The following is an 18,065-nucleotide window of genomic DNA, read 5'->3' as shown; positions in this document are numbered from 1 at the left end:
TTTGAAAATATAATTTTAAAGCTATTAAATATTTTAACGTTAAATAATTTTTTTTTCATCATTGAATTCTAGTTATTTTTATAGAAACATGAAACTTTTCTCCTTATATTTCAAAATATTTTAATTAATTTTAAGTTTATTACAAACTTATTTATACCATTTTACGTTTTACGTCAATACTGACTTACGTATATGCGATCTATTTGGAAAAATCTAGTTTATTATAAACTCACAGTAATAAAAATATAAATTATCCTTTGCAATAGAATCTGATTCACCCATCTCATTTAATAAGAATTGTTGTTGTTTTTTTTATACGATTTAAGATTAAATTCAAATTGAATACGTCCATTAGACTGACACATATACAGTATAATACACTAACGTCACCAACTTATTACTTAATGACTATACGCCAAAGTATATGCCAAACCTTTTGGCAGCAGTAGCTTTTTTGTTGGATTTATTTTTAAAGTTAATTAATTAACGTATATTTATTTATTTGTATTTGTTTTTAATAATTACAAAATCTGTAGAATTTTTAGAATATTTGTAATTATGCGGTAAAATACAATGACATGAGTTATGTGAGAAAAGAAGTAACTACGTAAGTAGCGGTTGCACTTAAAATATGAACATAATATACGAATACATAGGTATATATAATTAAACTTTAAAATAAGTTTAACGTTTTCATATTTACGAAGAGCAAGAAAAAATAAATAAAATTATCAATCGTTCGTGAAAGTTCTGGATGCGTATTCGAATATCGGAATATCGTATTCACCTTTTATAAGCCTATTATAATATAATATTATTATTCGTGATCTATCGTCACGGGTCTTATATGATTTTATATAAATTCAATTATCGAAATCATAAACCATGTATACGATATAATAGAACTAAATAAAGTTATCGTTTACCTATACGTTTTATTTATTTTTTTGTTTTGTTTTTAACATGGACAACTTAATCGACGTTGACAAAACTGTATCGGTCGTGTGCGGAATACGTTCAAATTCGTTCACCCGAGAACGGCGGCGGGGGCGTTGTTCGCGAAAGGGAGGACCTGACCGCCGAGATCGATGTACCGGTTGACAACCGGATCGGCCGCAGCCATACTGCTATTATGATGATAATATTATGCACGCGCACACGACTCGTACACGTTATTATTATTATTTATTATGATTTCACTTACACGCGTAAAACGGACAAAGTCGTCGGTGTGCTGTCGGGCCCGCGCGTATTGGTCGGCGGCGCCCGTGTAACCGTCTCGGAGTGGGAGCTGCCGGACAACTGGTTTCACCGCGTCGGGTGGTGAGCTTTTCGCGCGGCCGACCACCACGTCATCGCGGTCGAATCTTCGTTACCAAGGTAACGTCGCCGCTGTGCGCGCATTATATTGTGTTGTATTGCCATTGCTACGCGCACGATAAAATAAAATAATATTACGATCACCGCTCGGCCGCGGGAGTAGGAGGTGTTGGGTTCGCACGATTGGTCGCGTACACATTTTAAACTATTTATTATTATTATTAACACTAGGTAACTATTAATGTTTTAAGCGCTCCGTCCGTCTTTCTCCTATAGATTGTCGGTTTGCCGCGCCTCGTCTCCGCCGCACGATACACGACGATATAGATACCACGACGTGGTAGGTGGTATAACGTTATAACCGCGGTATAGAGGTGACCACACGATAATACCTACCTACCATACGCGTACCACACCGTCGTCGGTTACGGTTACGATATCGTTTTGGCGACATCGCCGCCGGTAATGGTCGACTGCATCCACCGTTGTAGCGCCGGGCCCGCGTGGAAGGACGCCGTCGGGCGGCTGCGACGGATCGAGAGCGACGATCGGGCGTTCGTAGTCGCCGCCCCGAACACCGAAAGAAATCTGGTACGAGCAACCGCGGCCGGGTTGTACGTTAGGTATTATAATATTCATTTATATAATATAATTCAATATTACATTGCGCATATTGTTGCGAAGCGCTCTTGGTATACGACATTCGTACAATATGTACAGCGCCATAGGTTCCGCCCGTTCTCCATCATCGGCTGCCGCCGTCTACCCGCTAACGGGTAGATGGAATAATTGATATTTTGCGCGCGATGTGAATAATTACACGCCAATACAATAAAGTGCCGCAAACGTTATTCAAATTTTAGATCGTCGTCTTTAAAACTCAGAAAAAAAAAAAAACAGTCGTCGAATCTCGTGCAAAATTATTGTTATGACTACCATTTACTGCAGGTATACCTAGCCATTATATGAGTATCTATAATATACATATAAATACGAAAATATAATTATGATTGTTATAACAATGTTATCTAATAATACGTGGATTGTTTAAACGTTAGTCAAGAAAAATATCTGTTCGATGCGAACACGTCAGTGGAGTAATATATAGGTTTAAAATTTAAAATATAATTAACACGAAATGTACACATTATTTGATCATTTTAAAGCATCGATAATATACATTTTGACATTAACTATACATTTCTGTTCATCATTTATAGTACTTAAAGATTTTTTTTTTACCTTTATAAAATTTCTATTGAAACAGGTATTATTATTATCATTTTTCGACAGTAACACATAATACATTTTTGTACTACACAACTTATTTTTATTAAAAAAAAAAAAAAAAAAAAAAAATCATAATGGAATTTATTATAATAATATTAAATTTTCTAATTGAATTTATTCACCAATACCTACATATTATGTATAATTAATAATGTTATAATTTATATACAAAATACATTTTCTTTGATGTTTTGATTGTAAACATTCAATATTGAAAACACAATTTCAAACAATAATGAAACATTTAAAATACCAATTATAGGTATGTAGGTATAGGTACTTAAAAACAATAAATATACTTGTATTATAATATGTAGGTACTTATATAAAAATATGAATTTTATATGTATTCAATTAATTTCCCCTTAATTGTTTTAAGATATATGGTAACTTGTAACGAACTAACAAAATGTCATGACTACATTATACAACCACAGTTACGAATTTTCATAAAAAATGTATTAACGTGTACTTTTGGTCGTATATTTGAGCTCAAAAAAATTCTTATTAATGAAGATTTATCAATATACACGTATGTTTAAGAAAAACGTATTATTACTTTATATAGTATATGTATATTTTAAAATTATTTTTGCATAGACCAATAATTGAAGAATTGAATAATATGAAAATAACCTATGACGAGTTTGAATTAAGAATACCTCGATTTTTTCGGAATGAGAGACGACTATTTTTAGATGATATGGATAACAAGATTAATGAAATAAATAACCGTATTGTGATGGAAGAAAACAATGACTTATTAAGCGAAATACAAAACGAAAATATTGAAATAGAAGATGTAAAGCTATCTAGTGCTAGTTTAGAATCATCGGAATCTCAATTTGATGTCGAAAAATTTGTTTTTGATGTTCAACCTGTACCTAAATTCCACAAAATTACAAGTGAAGACAATTCAAAGGAATTGGCTATAAAATTCATTCAAAAACATATCAGAGCAGTAAAAGATCGTGTAACTGTTAATGAATGTATACATGCATATCAATTTATATTAAAGGAATTAATATTATTGGAAATTTTTTAATTATTTTAAATTTTGTTTAATTTAGTAATCTCTGCTAGAATAACTAGAAACAACATAATTTCTGGGAAATATAAACAGCCTAGTAAAGAAAAAGGTAGAGAAGCGGCAGTCAAGATTCAGCGATATTGGAGATATTATCGATTAATGGTTCAAACTAAAGCTAGGAAATTAAGACGACATATTCTACTTGGTAAATTTATAATTATAATTATAATTTGTCAATGAAAAGAATACTATAAATTGATTTTTTCTAATCTTTATTGTAAATAAATAATTATTGTTTCATATTATCATAACTAAAGCTATACTTATTAAATTAACTATTTATTATTTATTTACGAGTAATAAAAAAAAATAATGAATTGTATAGTTTATATCATGTTTTATACTTATACTATAAAAATATACTTCAATTAATAATTATAGGTATGCATATCACTAGTGAAAAATTAAACTTTAATATTAATTATGAACTAGAGGATACAATTCAAATACAGCAAACTGAAGCAGACTTCGAGTATCGTAAAGTTATAACTAAATTAGAAGAAAATTTTGTTCAACGTGACAAACATGAAATAATAGAAGAAATCGAAGATGAGCTTAGAGCGTATGTATGGAAATATTTTGAAATGTGTCATCATTTACCGACGTGGCCAGATTCAAAACCTATCATGTTCTCTGACGATAATAATAATGTTATTGGATTACCACCGATAAGTAAAACCAATTATTTGCACACAATTGTATCATAATTTATAATATTTATGTTGTATAGTTTTATCACCAGCCATTTTAAAAGAGTTAAATATACCAGATATACGTTATAAGTCTGCATTAAAACAACGATTACCGCTTGGAGGTTCGGCTATTTTTCAAACAGGAAGGTGGATGACTATAGAAATGGCTGAAATACTTGCTATGTTAATTATAGAATTTGAAAACAAACCAGCTAAAGAGAGAAAAGAATTAACCAAACAATTAGTTGAAAAAAATAAAACTGTAATGTATACCTACATGAAATACATATAATTAATTTACGCGCATAAAAAAAATAAACAATATCCATAATTTATACCTAAAATGTAGGAAAAAGAAAAAAATTTAGAAAACGCAAAAACGAAAGAAAAATTAACAGCAGCTATTAAAATTTTGGGCGTTGTTTTGGAACCAAGTGAATTAATAGAAAAGTTTAAAGACACATTTAATGAATATGATAGTAATTGGGCGTTATATGATGAAGTGAAAAATGAACCTAGGGAAGATTTAATAAAATCTGAAATCTATTCAAAAGCTCAATTGGAACTTAGAGCTTTAGTTGATGAAACTATTAAGAAAGAATTAATTCTTTTAAAAATGGCATATGCTCAAGATTTAAGTAGAGTTCTTATTAAAATATTAAATAATTTTTAAATTTTAGTTATGTATATAATATTATATAAGTTAATTACAGAAAAGAAATACAAAGAGCCAAAAAAAAAAAATACAGAAAAGTCTAAGAGAAAAATTAAAGAAAATAAATCAGAACTTAGTCCAAATGAAATTTTTGAAGAATTGGTTAAAAATAATCTAATTAAAAAGTCGGTATCCTCAAGATTCATCGATTTTCAAGGAGAAATTTCATTAAGTGCTTGTGTATTAAGAAACGAACCATATTATTCTGATCCACCTTATGGCTTAGGCGATATACGTCAAGTAAATTAATTTAACTTGACTGCTAATGTTTAAGTCAATACAATTTGTTACTCATGATACTCTCTAAAAATTATCCATATATTTATATATTTTTTATTAAAATACTTTCTTTTTTATTATTATTATTCAAAGAGTTTTTTGAAGTTATATATGTACAATGGCTCAACAATAATAAGAATAAATAGTAAATAAAATATATATTTATTTGTTATCATTAAATTTTAATTAATGTATCATACCGGTATAATATTATCAATAATATGTAAAGAATAGGTTTAAACTCTAGATTAATTTATACTTGTATAGATTATTAAAGAGTTGTGTGTAATCGGTTTGATTTTCGAAGAACTTCGAACATTAAAAAATATCAAATTTAGTCGATCATTATTGATAGCTGGTCCCGAAAAGTCTGGTAAATCAATATTAATAAATGCAATATGCACAGAAACTGGATCGTTAAAGATCGAACTAACACTTAAAAATGTGTCAGAAAATTATCCAGAACTTCCAAAAATAAATCAATTAGTTAAAAATGTTATTAAGGTAATATTACATGAAACGTTTATTTAAATATAAATAAAATCTTTTACATTTTATATAGCTTGCTAAAACATATCAACCAGTTGTAATTGAAGTGGATTTAGCAGATGTTCCATTTTATAAAAGTATCCCAAATGATTTAAAAGTATACAAACCAAATTTAATGCAGAAGTTGTTGATAAAACTTATGAAATCTTTAAACAAAGCTGATCGTATCATAGTGATAGGAAAAGCAAGGAGCCCTTGGTTAACTTCCAAAACAAAATTAGTATGTATCAACACTCAATCCGCATATAAAATATACATTAAGTTTGGTAATGATTATTTAATAGTATTATTATTCTATGATTTATGAAGCAAATAATTTTTTTTAATTTCAAAACATAACATCATACGCAAACAATAACAAGGCATATGTATAATTAATTAGTGAAATATTTATTCTAAGAAAGAAAACAATACATTCATTATTAACTTTTAATAATTTTCAAACATTGCCTACTTGTATATGATGTTTTAAGTTAATAACAATATTTAACTTTCATGTAAATATAATTATGGTTAAGTATGTTAAAATATTTAGGATGTGTGTATTAGTGATTTACAAGTAGCTAATAATTAATTAAGTCATGGTGAAATAAGTAATTTATAGAATAGGTGTAATAATAAATTTAAAACAATAACTAAAGACAATTTATTTAGGTACTATTTGAATAATAATAAAATAAAAAGTTAGAAAAAGAGTTTTTTTATAACAATACTTTTTTTAATATTTATACAGTTTTGAAGTTTATATTATGTTTCCTCTTAATTTCATACACTAATACGTATACACACACATACATTATAGCTCTTCAGCTTTTTTAGATTTAAGTTTTAATTTTAGCTGTTCTGTGTGTTTGTTCCATAAACTATTTAATCATATTTATAGAGTTAAAATGATGTATTAAACAATTATTATAAAAAAATTTAACCATTATTTATTTATTATTTTGAATTATAAAACGAAAATTATTTTTCTTCAAAAAAAAAAAAAAAAACAAAAACAAAAAAACACTGTACTCAAGTTTATTAAATTTTTATTAATATGTGCATTATAAGTACATAATATGTACTTATATTATTATTATAAAAACATAGAAATAAAATATTTTCAAAGATAAAACTATCTTATTTTGGATTTATTTATAAATATATTTTCATGTTATTTTTTATTTTTTTCAAATGCACTATTATTAATATTATAATAAATAATAATAATGTAATCTATATAACATATATTGATGGCCATATAGAGAATTTAATGTATTTTAAAGCATAATAATTAATAAGATTGTTGTTTTCAAAATTATTATTAAGTATTAAAGGAAAAGGATAAGAGGAGGGGATATCACCATAAATACAACAGTTTTGAGATATCCTTAGATATATTCGTTGTTCTGGTGAGTTTTTCTTATGTACTGTATAGGTCCGCCCATCGATATTTCATTTGAACCAAACTACGAGGCCGTGCTCAGTCGAATCGCGACAAGCATCTAGGACAATGTTTTATGTTGTATTGCTTTTTATCGATTATTATACACATTCGTGTATGTGTGTGTGTTGTGTGCACCTAAGAGTGTATAAAAAGAACAATAATAACACAGTGCGTGTGTGCCAAGTCCAGAGATTTTTACTCATGATATTACCAAACGACGACGGCGGCGGGTGGACGAGAGGGATGGATAATGGAAAAAAAATGCTTATATAGAGGAACCTGTAAAACCCGATGTGCTCGTTACACTATAGAGTATAGAGCGTATACCATATAATTATTCCATTCATTAACCGCATACCTATGACACGGAAAATCTCCACATCCCATCACATCCATTGTCTCGGCATTTACACGGACCTATAAAGCTTGGTCTATTATAATTATGATTAAACGGTTCTTGTTTTATTTTATTTTATATAAATGATATGAAATAAATATGATTCATTGCTTTACTCGTTTGTGCTCTCGTCTTTCGCAAGGGGTTAATTATGTCACGTACCTACGGTTCAAGTAAAATGTTTTAAAAATTAAACATAATTATTTATATTATTAATAATATAATTGTATATTCATCAGTTTTGGATTAAATTACTATGAACAAAATACATAATCATTCTTAATATTCACGTGAAAATATATCAAAAATAAATAAAAATGATCTCTATGTATACTCAAATTTTAGCTTGCCATAGGAATAAATAAAATTAATTAAAAAAAGTTAGAATCTCTTTTGTAGCCATGCAATTTTTTTTTACGTATCTTAATATCTTATACATCGTTGTTTTGTTTAAAATATCGTATCTTTCATTATATTATTCTAGTTAATAAATTTGTATTATTTCCAAAATCAAATTTTATTACCCGGTTAAATATAATGGCAAGTACTTATATTTATATTAAGATTTTGAATAATTTTATCAAATATTGTTTCTTATTGACGTATAGAGCATATTATACACGTATTGTATACAAATAAATGATTTGATTGGAAAACTATACTCATAATGAGTACCAATGATTAGTAAACCACGAAAGAAAAAAAAAGCAATATAGACTTAACTTAGTTATATTAAGTTATATTAATATAATCTACATTAATGTAATTATGTATTATAATATATCTACTGTCAGTTGTTATCAATCTTCAAAATAATATCACTTTACATAAGTTATATTATAGTTAAAATATTTATGTATCCAAGCAACAAGGGTCAAGGAATAATGTATAGTTATAAAGCGATAACTATTATCTATTATATAATATTATTATGATTCAAGAAGTTTAAAATAAACGAACAAATTAATAATAAATAATAAAAATTAGTTTAATGTAAAAATAACATAATAATAAATAATGTCATTATAGGTGATTAAACCAAAAATATTGTTATTGAAAATTGAATTAAAAATATATATTTTTTTTCAGTCAAATATATTTGAGACCATCGTGTTCACTGTACCTGACGACTGCACTACATTTTTATTTCTCAACGACTTATTAATGAGCTATCCAGTAGTTAGCCGAACATTTCCAGTTACACCATTGGCCACAATGTTGGCCGGTTACTCAAGGCAGATGATAGCCGACATTGTAGCCAAAGTAATGACCACTGAACGGGTGCTGACACTCAGGAAACATCCATTGGATCCCGCTGAGTTTGTACCCGTAATATTAGAATACCCGAAGCAAAACCCTCAACAATTTGAACAATACTATAAGTGGTATAACAAATATGTATCTATAGGTGTAAGTAAGGTATTAGAAATGGAAACGAAACTAACATTAAACAATAAAAATACTAAGAACGAAAAAAAATAAACATTTTTTTAACATTTGAAATGTGTAATACTAATCAATTAATTAACGATATATACTCGTAGCTTTGGACTTTCATGAAATAACTATAGTACTTTGACTGCACAAAGGTAGAATACAATTTAAATAATTCAATTTTTTCCAACACTATTCTATGTTTATTCATTATTGATCAATTTATAATATTAATTTGAATATTTACAAGCAATGCGTATTATAATAATCTGATTTTTATAAGGTAAAGTTGGATACTGAGGTATAAATACAAATATACATGTATTCAATTAAAAATATGGTAGAGGGGGGAGGTAAATAAGATAACTGCTCTACTGTCCAATAGTTGTCGGATTCATCTTGTTATTGAATAAATCACTGTATTGAATGTGTCAAATCTAAATTTAAAGGACCCAAAAACGATTCTAAGCAAGGCGGTCTATCAGCTTATATTCCTATCTATTAGTATATTTATATCGCTTTAACAATACCTAATTTATATGACTGTTAGTAATGCAATAGCTGGTTGAAATAATTTTGGCAGAAAACATTTAATTTTATTATATTAATAATATTTAATTATTGTAATAGTATATATTTCCGTTTTATTATATTATTATTATTATACATTTCGAGTCAATACCGACTCGTTATCAACGTAGAATAGAATAAATAGATTTATGACATAAATAGGTGATAGTAACAAATTAATCTTAATGTTATAAAAATGTTATTGTTTACAGGTATATAATATGATAATATTTATCGTATAAATATTGCCTAATTTCATCTAAATTTAAAATTCAAGATTAGATTTAATTTTTTACCATAAACCATCATCAAAATTAAAAATTGAAACATTTTTACTAGTCATACAAAAAGTGATAACAGATACGCAAAATGAAAATAAATTGTTTTAAAATCTAAAATGCAAATTTTACGATAATATTCGCAATATACGTAAGTAGATACCTACACTTAATAATATATAACATAAAACAATGTTCTCAAAAAAAAAAAAAAAAAATTAAAAAACAACAATAAGTTATTTTATAAACAAGTTCTTGCGGTTGATGATCTACGTCGATGAAAGAAAAAAAAACTTTAAGTTTGCTGAGATAGATATAAATATATATGTATAGTATGTTTTTACATAAACTTCAATTTGCTTATAAAGGTATTTACAGATAATTCGACGATAATATATCGAAACTTTGACGGGGGGTGATGTGTAACATTAGCCGTCTGGTGGTGGAAAAAACGAGCGCGAGAAAAACAGAGCGAAAAGCGCTTGCACCGGCACGTAACTCGACTGTAGTGCGGTAACGAAGTATTCGTTTTAATAAAATCGGACTCGCGAGTTTTTTTTTTTTCTCCAATCCAATTCGGCGGCGGCGGCGGCGGTAGATTTTATTACGCGGTCCGCCGGTCGCGCAACCCCCTCCGTTGACATCGTAAGGGGCAGGCGGCAGTGTAGACTATACGACGAAGTGCGCGAACGATGGTGCTCGGGAACTCTGGGGGGGGGGAAGACTGGTGTAACGGAAAAGTGCGGTGTGCGCGGCGCGGCGTGTGGTTGCCAAGGGGCTGACTGACGTGCGTTGGACGCGCGTCGGCCGCTCGGGGCGCGACGGTTGGCCAGGATTGGGTGCGATTGGGGGCAGTGACGGTGGGTGAGTTTGCGCCCGGAGCGCATTGATCGGCGCGAAGTTCGCACCGCGACCCGCGCGCTAGCGTATATACACTCGCGCAAAAGCTCAATATGCCTCCCCCCCTCGCTCGCGTTTTGACCCGCTAGAGCGTCGAACCGACGTGCGCGCGCGTAAACGCACACACGCTGCTGGCCAACGCGCGACATAATATAACGTACTCTCTCCGCCACCGACCATTTTGTTACACTGTAGTGGCATAACGTCGCCGATGTTATAGCATATATTTATTATGATATTGTTGTTCCGAACAGTAAGTGCATATCATTAAATTTCATTGTTATTTGTTAGATATTATGCGTATTTCAATTGGTGTTGTGCACACTGACCGGTGACCAGTGTACTATAATGTCGTTGGTTTTTAATTTATGTTACCCTTATAATAATTATTTATCTTTGACCTAAAGTAGCAAATATAGAAAAAAAAATAAAACGACCTGTACGCATAAAACTTTTGTAAGCATAAATAACATTAAAAAAAAAAAAAAAAAAAACAATAAAACAATATCAAGGCACAGAATAGCTGGGAATACCTTCCACATAATGCTCCGGGCGTTCCACTGGGTTCAAAAATTATTTTTTGTGAATAAATCCAAGTACGTTATACCAACAAAATTATCGTGAAAATAATTTTCATCAGAAACCTTTACATTTCATATTATTTAAAGTACCTACCTTATTCAGTGTACATTGCGTGAATAGGAATTATTATTAAATAATGGATAGATATTAACTACTTTTATTTGAGCACTTGAATGCGGACGACGTTTATACAAATATACCAAATCAAGACTTTATTTGGATTATGTGCAACTAGAATAGAATTTCAAATAATAGCCATTGAGATATTCTATATAATAATATATAATATATTATAGATATATATTTGTAAAATAGTCACGTACGTCGTTTGTAGTTTTTGAGTGTGTATGTCTTGTAAAATAGAATTTAATTATAACATGAAAATTAAGTTGCATCAGTGCCTAAATTCATTAACTATAAAAATATGATGATTGAGTTTTTAAATAATAACTTTTTATGTACACAAAAAAGTATTATTATTAGATCCTTTGCGGAATATGTCTAAAAAGTCATATCTACAGTTATTCAAATTCCATAAAAACTCATGATATTTCCGATATGGAAATACCAATGTCCAATGTACCTATTATTACTATAGCCTAAAGATTTTGTACCTTGTTTTGCCAATGTACATTTTATCAATTCATTGTGTTTTTTATTAATCGTTTATACCTGTACTTTCGGATTTACTTAACATAATTTGATAATAATATTATAATAATAAAAAAAAAAGAAAAGAGGAGGCGAGTGTGAGAACTACACCTAACGTATAATACTCTTTACAGTCAATACCTCTAGGCACTCCAGAAATTCATACTTTTAGCATTAAGTGTTTCACAAGTCACGACCCCATTGTTTGGAGTAGTCTTATTACTAGGTTTGATATGGAAAAAAATATAAACCTAACTATAGTTGAAGATCATTACACTGGTCAACCTTAGCTTAAGAATAAATAATAAAAAAAAAGTTTATAATATAGTAAAAATGTAAATAGGTGTCACCGAATTTAAAGCATTTACAATATAAGTACGTTCAAAATACAATTTACATATATATATATTCGATTGGAACTTTCCAGTTTTTATTGAAATTATACATTTTATTCGTAGTTAGGATCAGAAATTTCGAATACATCTATACACTTTTCAAACAAGTGTTAAATTTATAGTCAGCATCATTAATGATTGTTATGGATAATTTTTTTTTTATGTTTAATTTTTGAAACTAATAAATTACAATTGAATCGATGATTACAGAAACGACATGAGTCAACTTTTTAAGACTTTCGTATAATTGATAAAAAGTGTATAATTTAAATAATTATGAAAATTAATTATTTAAAAATGAATACTTGTAGAAATATAGTATGCACTGATTATACATAATTTGTGTATGTAAATAATATGATGTTTTTTTATTATTGATTTTCAAAGTTTTCTGACTCATGATGTTTCACAAAAAATGTGACTCGTGTCGTTTTTGCAATCAACGATTCAATTAATAATAAAAAAAAAAAATTATAATTTATCCCGCTAAAAATATACTGTTTTATATATATATATATATATTTAGCTTATATTTTACTGATCATAATTCATACAATTTGTACAGAATATGTATATATTATGTTGAGCCGAATTTATGAAATTGCCGATTACATGAAATCAATATAACGTTGTTGCCGAAAACATGAAATCGACAAATTTTGATTGCCGATTTCATGAATTAGACAGACTATTTCTCGTCGATTTCATGAATTCGATAACACATTTATTATGACATAATTACAAATAGTAGTAGTCGGTATCTAAATAGATAACCAATAATTGTACGCGTGCTCATTGACATTACCTAACCATTATCTTTTACCCGGCGTTAGTCGCACCGCCGTCTTTCCGATCGCGTTTTAATTTTCGTCTATGTCACTGTTACTAAAATCATCGACTGATAATATTTCCTCGTCTAATGCATCAATGAAGGATAGGAGTTCTGAGCACACGGTTGGAGCGGAATAGTTAAATACTACGGAGAACTGTCGGCTAACGGCTGCAGACGTTTAATTAGATTAATGTTCTTTACGGAAACTAGTTCCGGAACGGGTCAGTTAGGAACAGACAAGGCTATCGACGTTGTACCTGCTTCACGATTCGCATATCAAAAAAAAAAAAAAAAAAAAAATGCACATGTAGGAAAAATGACATGATGTGTAATTCGGCGTGTCACCCTGGCCCTAAATGTATATATAATACATAATCTATAACACTAAATATAATTTTATAACTTTCGATTTTTTTTTTTTTTTTTTTTTTTTTTTTAATTTTTGTACACATAATTTATTATTACAATTAGATTTTATTATATTTCCAGTGTTCTATGTAAGATCATGTATATAACATATTATTTATATTGAATTATATTTTATAATTTTTTAAGAAGGATCTTGCCGATTTCACGTTTTCAGCAACAGACAACATGCGTTGCTGATTTTATGAAATCATCAATTTATCTGCCGATTTCATGTACCTAATCGGCAAATTCATAAATTCAGTGCAACATATTTATGAAATAAATTTAACTTTTTTTTTTTTAAATTATATTAACGCATGAGACCACATAAATTGCCTATAGTATTTCAATTTTATTCTTTTTATGCTAATGTCTATGATCTTTATTCTTTATTAATGAAATTTGAATGTAATATATATAATATAAGAATCTAAAATATTATGATGTACAACTAATAGTAAAATAACAAAATAGTTTAAAACATCACGTAGAATATTAAAGATATACTGTGATCTTGGAGTTACTAGTGTTTCGCCTTATATAGCTTTTAAAATGAATCTTATTATACGCCTGTATGTATATATTTTTCTATAGAATTTTTTATCATTTAACATATTTTGAAATAATGAAACGTATATATAATATGACTTACACGTTATACTTATGTTGATAAACACTATAGATTATTTTTGTATACATTTGATAGGTAGGTTAATTAAAAACGGTTTAATGCTTTAACGTTGATTAAAAAATTCAATAGGTATCCTGTATAATATTAAACACAGCTTTGATTATCATGATTTAAAAAATATTTTATCACTTTCAAGCAAAATATAAAATTTAATTATAAAACACTTTACTTAATAACCCGTTAAAAAGTAATTATATTTGTTTGAATAGATTTTAAAAAAAAAGTGAACATTTTTAATATTGTATAAATAATATATTTTTTAGTGGGTCATGACTCATGATTAACGAAAACTAATATTTCTTATTTTTTATATTTATTTTTAATTATTTCTAATTCAGCATATTATTATTTTAGTCGTCTTCTAGTGCGATATACCTATCAACAATCAATTTTTGAAATCACGCTCAAAATATGATGACTACGATGCTGTATGATTTTATTATCTTTATATAACTTTATTTTTTATGTTTATAATAATATTTATTTGTTTTTCTTTTTTATCACGTGAAACTTATCAAAAATGCAAATAAATAAAATAGAACGAGTTAAACCTCCCGCTGTGTGCACTTTAAAAAGTTTATTTAATTTAATTGTCTTGACAACGGCCATCTGCCTTGTAACAGTTATTAAAATCAAAAAACCATTAAACTCCTTTTTATGAATATTTTTTTTTGTCACAAGCCTTTTTTCAATTAATTTCCCACAACACGAGATCTTTTGATGTCTGTACATAGTTAATTGATTCATCTCGTAGGTACATGTATGCGGTTGTTTACATGTCATTTACACACGGTCTTGATCCAACAACCCTCTAAGTCGGTGAGATCGACCCCTTTATATATATATATATATATTACAAAATAAAATTTAAATTTCACAGACGAATTGGTTTTATAAAAAATCAATTTTGAATTTGCAATTCGAATATTTTGGGCGAGAGCGAAAAATATACACAGGCGCACCCTTTTCGATGATGGTGACGCCACTGATGGCCTCATAATCGTTTTATTCGCGGCGTCTTTGGTTTTCCATCCCAAATGTCCGCTCCAATTGAACTCACCCCTATCCTCTTCAAAGTTGGTTTAGTATTCAATTTTCATTACGCACATATCATTAAGGCCCCAGATGACGGTTAACCCCTTATTGTCACTGTAAAAGTATAAAATCAATATCTTAAATTTTAAGCACGTCATGAAGTTGTTGGTTTTCAAATACTATACATCAGGATGACATAACAATAATACCTTGTGTTATGGTTTAATATCCTCATTTTCCTTCCTTAATAGTATTTATTTGAAAATATAAATTTTTAATATTTTTTTCTAGATCATCGAAACTTTAACTTAGCTGATAGACACATATAGTATGTACATATATTATAATATCATGTTGAATTAAAAGTACTATAGGTAAAAAAAAATTTAAAAAAAAAAAATGATTTTTATCTCAAATAATAATTCTTCAACTTAATTTTTTTAGCCAATAATAAGCTATAGTTTTGCTTTATTCCGAATTAAGTCGCACAGTGCATATGTATAAACTATGATATATATATATATATATAATGACATAATGTAATCCTTACTGTAGTCTATAAAATGCTAAAATGGTTATATTAATTATCGAAATGATATAATACATGTAGATTGTAGACACATAAAAAGCGTATTGTTTGATTCACTATTTGTTCATTGAAATGTTGTGTGAAAAAACCACCCTTCTTAATCCTCCAGTAACGCAAATGGTGTATTTATATATGTGCGTGTGTATTTTACAATCCATTAGGATTAGGTCTTATCCAGATAATTGTTTGTAAATCACTGATGGAGCAATTGAACTGAACAAAGCACCCCCGGAATAGGAGTTTATAACTTGCAATTAGTTTGTAAACAAAAAAAAAAAAAAAATAGACATAATAATAACAGCACTACCTTTTTCTCAAAAATACAATCATTTAAATGTGTTTGATGAACAACAATTTATTTTATATTAATTGTCATATTTATTATATATGATTATTACTCATCCGTCAATGACGATATTAATAAAGGTAAACAAACTGAGTTTTAACTAATTTAAAACATATTCGTAGGTATAAGTTTTTAATAGTTTGCATAAAGTTTTTGTTTGGATTGCGTAAATACAGCACTAGGATAAAAGTAAATATAATCCGGTCAATTAGTATTTATTTTATGGTGTAACTTCATTTAACAGAATGCAACGGGCGTTATAAAAATAATTAACGATTATTTTAATTATTTTGTATACCTCAATTAATAAAAAACGTGACAAAAATAATGGCTGTATTCAAAATTCAAATGAACAATATCTTTTTTATCTTGCCGAATATATTATGTACGATTATACATAGTTAAATGTAGCGAGTGCTAATCGCGATTATTTTATTTTATGAATTTTATTTAGAAACGCTGTTATAAGATTTTATTTTTTATAGATATATTATAATGTGATAAAAATATGAGATAGACATTTTTTTTTTTTTTATTTTAATCATTATTAATGCATCCTTTTAGAAAAAAAAACAAATCAAGTCGACGCGCAAATCGTTTTCAATGCTACAAACGATATTTTAAACGACCGTGTGACATTATCTGATGACCCCGAGGTGCCGCGTTAAAAAGAAAATATTTCTCGACGTGCGGTGTACCAGCTGATGTACGATCCGATATATACTCAGCAATTTGTCAAAAATCCAGTAGTGCGCGATGTGCTTTCGAGTTTTAATTATAAGTACGCGTCCGTAAAATATACAAGTGTTATGCGCGTCTTATACTGCGATATAATATGTCTGTGCTAGAAAATTAGCGGTATAGGTATGTATGTATACTACTTAGTTCAATCATTTTAGATTTTTTCCATTTGGAGTGCCGCGCCGGTTGGCTACATATATCGACGTATCGTGCAATTTTCTGTCTTCAAAATCAAAACTAGAAAACTTCAATAATTTTTGTACGGCTTCAATAATTGTCGTTCAACTCGTCAACCGCAGATTCGAATCAAAAACTATGAAATCCGTAGGCAGCGGCGGCGACGCGCGGAATGTCGAATGACGACCACCACTAGCTGCGCACCGCACGACGGCGTCATTCGAATCGAATTTATGTAGTATCTCTCTTCTCCGTACGTGTGCATTCGTATATTATAATATTATACGCGAGTATAATATTATTATTATTTTTACGTATATATCAATATTATGCGTATACATACATAATACGGTATTATGATTACGGGTGTCAGCGCGGCGGTATGAATATATATATATATATATATATATATATATATAAACCCTCAGGGCGGTCGGCACGATCCTTCCAGCGCCACACTATACTATACGCGGCTCTAATTGTACGCATTTCATTTCGGTTCTCCGACTACCGAATTTATTATCATATATTTATATATTATTATTATTATTATTTTAAACAGTAGTAGGTAATTTGCTGTTGTCGTGTGTACGTAAAATACATATATATATATATATATATATATATATGTGTGTGTGTGTGTGTGTGTGTGTGTGTGTGTGTGTGTGTGTGTGT

At 28.7% G+C, this 18,065-nt stretch overlaps 2 protein-coding genes across 2 annotated transcripts in view; one reads left to right on the top strand and one right to left on the bottom strand.

Annotated features, from left to right (window-relative positions):
• The window catches only part of LOC112593056 (transcription factor AP-2-epsilon), a 172,918-nt gene that overhangs the window by 119,202 nt on the left and 35,651 nt on the right, over positions 1 to 18,065 (bottom strand). The gene's annotated exons all lie outside the window — the stretch shown is intronic.
• Positions 1,610 to 9,231, top strand: LOC112593055 (dynein regulatory complex protein 11-like; the record flags this gene model as incomplete). The annotated part of the gene is made up of 11 exons (XM_025337287.1): positions 1,610 to 1,943; positions 2,990 to 3,142; positions 3,211 to 3,599; positions 3,681 to 3,845; positions 4,082 to 4,372; positions 4,431 to 4,654; positions 4,742 to 5,030; positions 5,106 to 5,347; positions 5,654 to 5,890; positions 5,949 to 6,155; positions 8,851 to 9,231. Coding segments are annotated over exons 1-11 (2,736 nt in total), but the record flags the coding sequence as incomplete, so codon positions are not given.

Source organism: Melanaphis sacchari, unplaced genomic scaffold (genome assembly GCF_002803265.2).
Source record: "Melanaphis sacchari strain LSU unplaced genomic scaffold, SCAv2.0 Contig1_pilon_pilon, whole genome shotgun sequence".
In the NCBI taxonomy this organism is placed as follows: Eukaryota; Metazoa; Arthropoda; class Insecta; order Hemiptera; family Aphididae; genus Melanaphis; species Melanaphis sacchari.
Note: the sequence above shows the minus strand (reverse complement) of the source record. Positions and strands in the feature narration are given on the sequence as shown.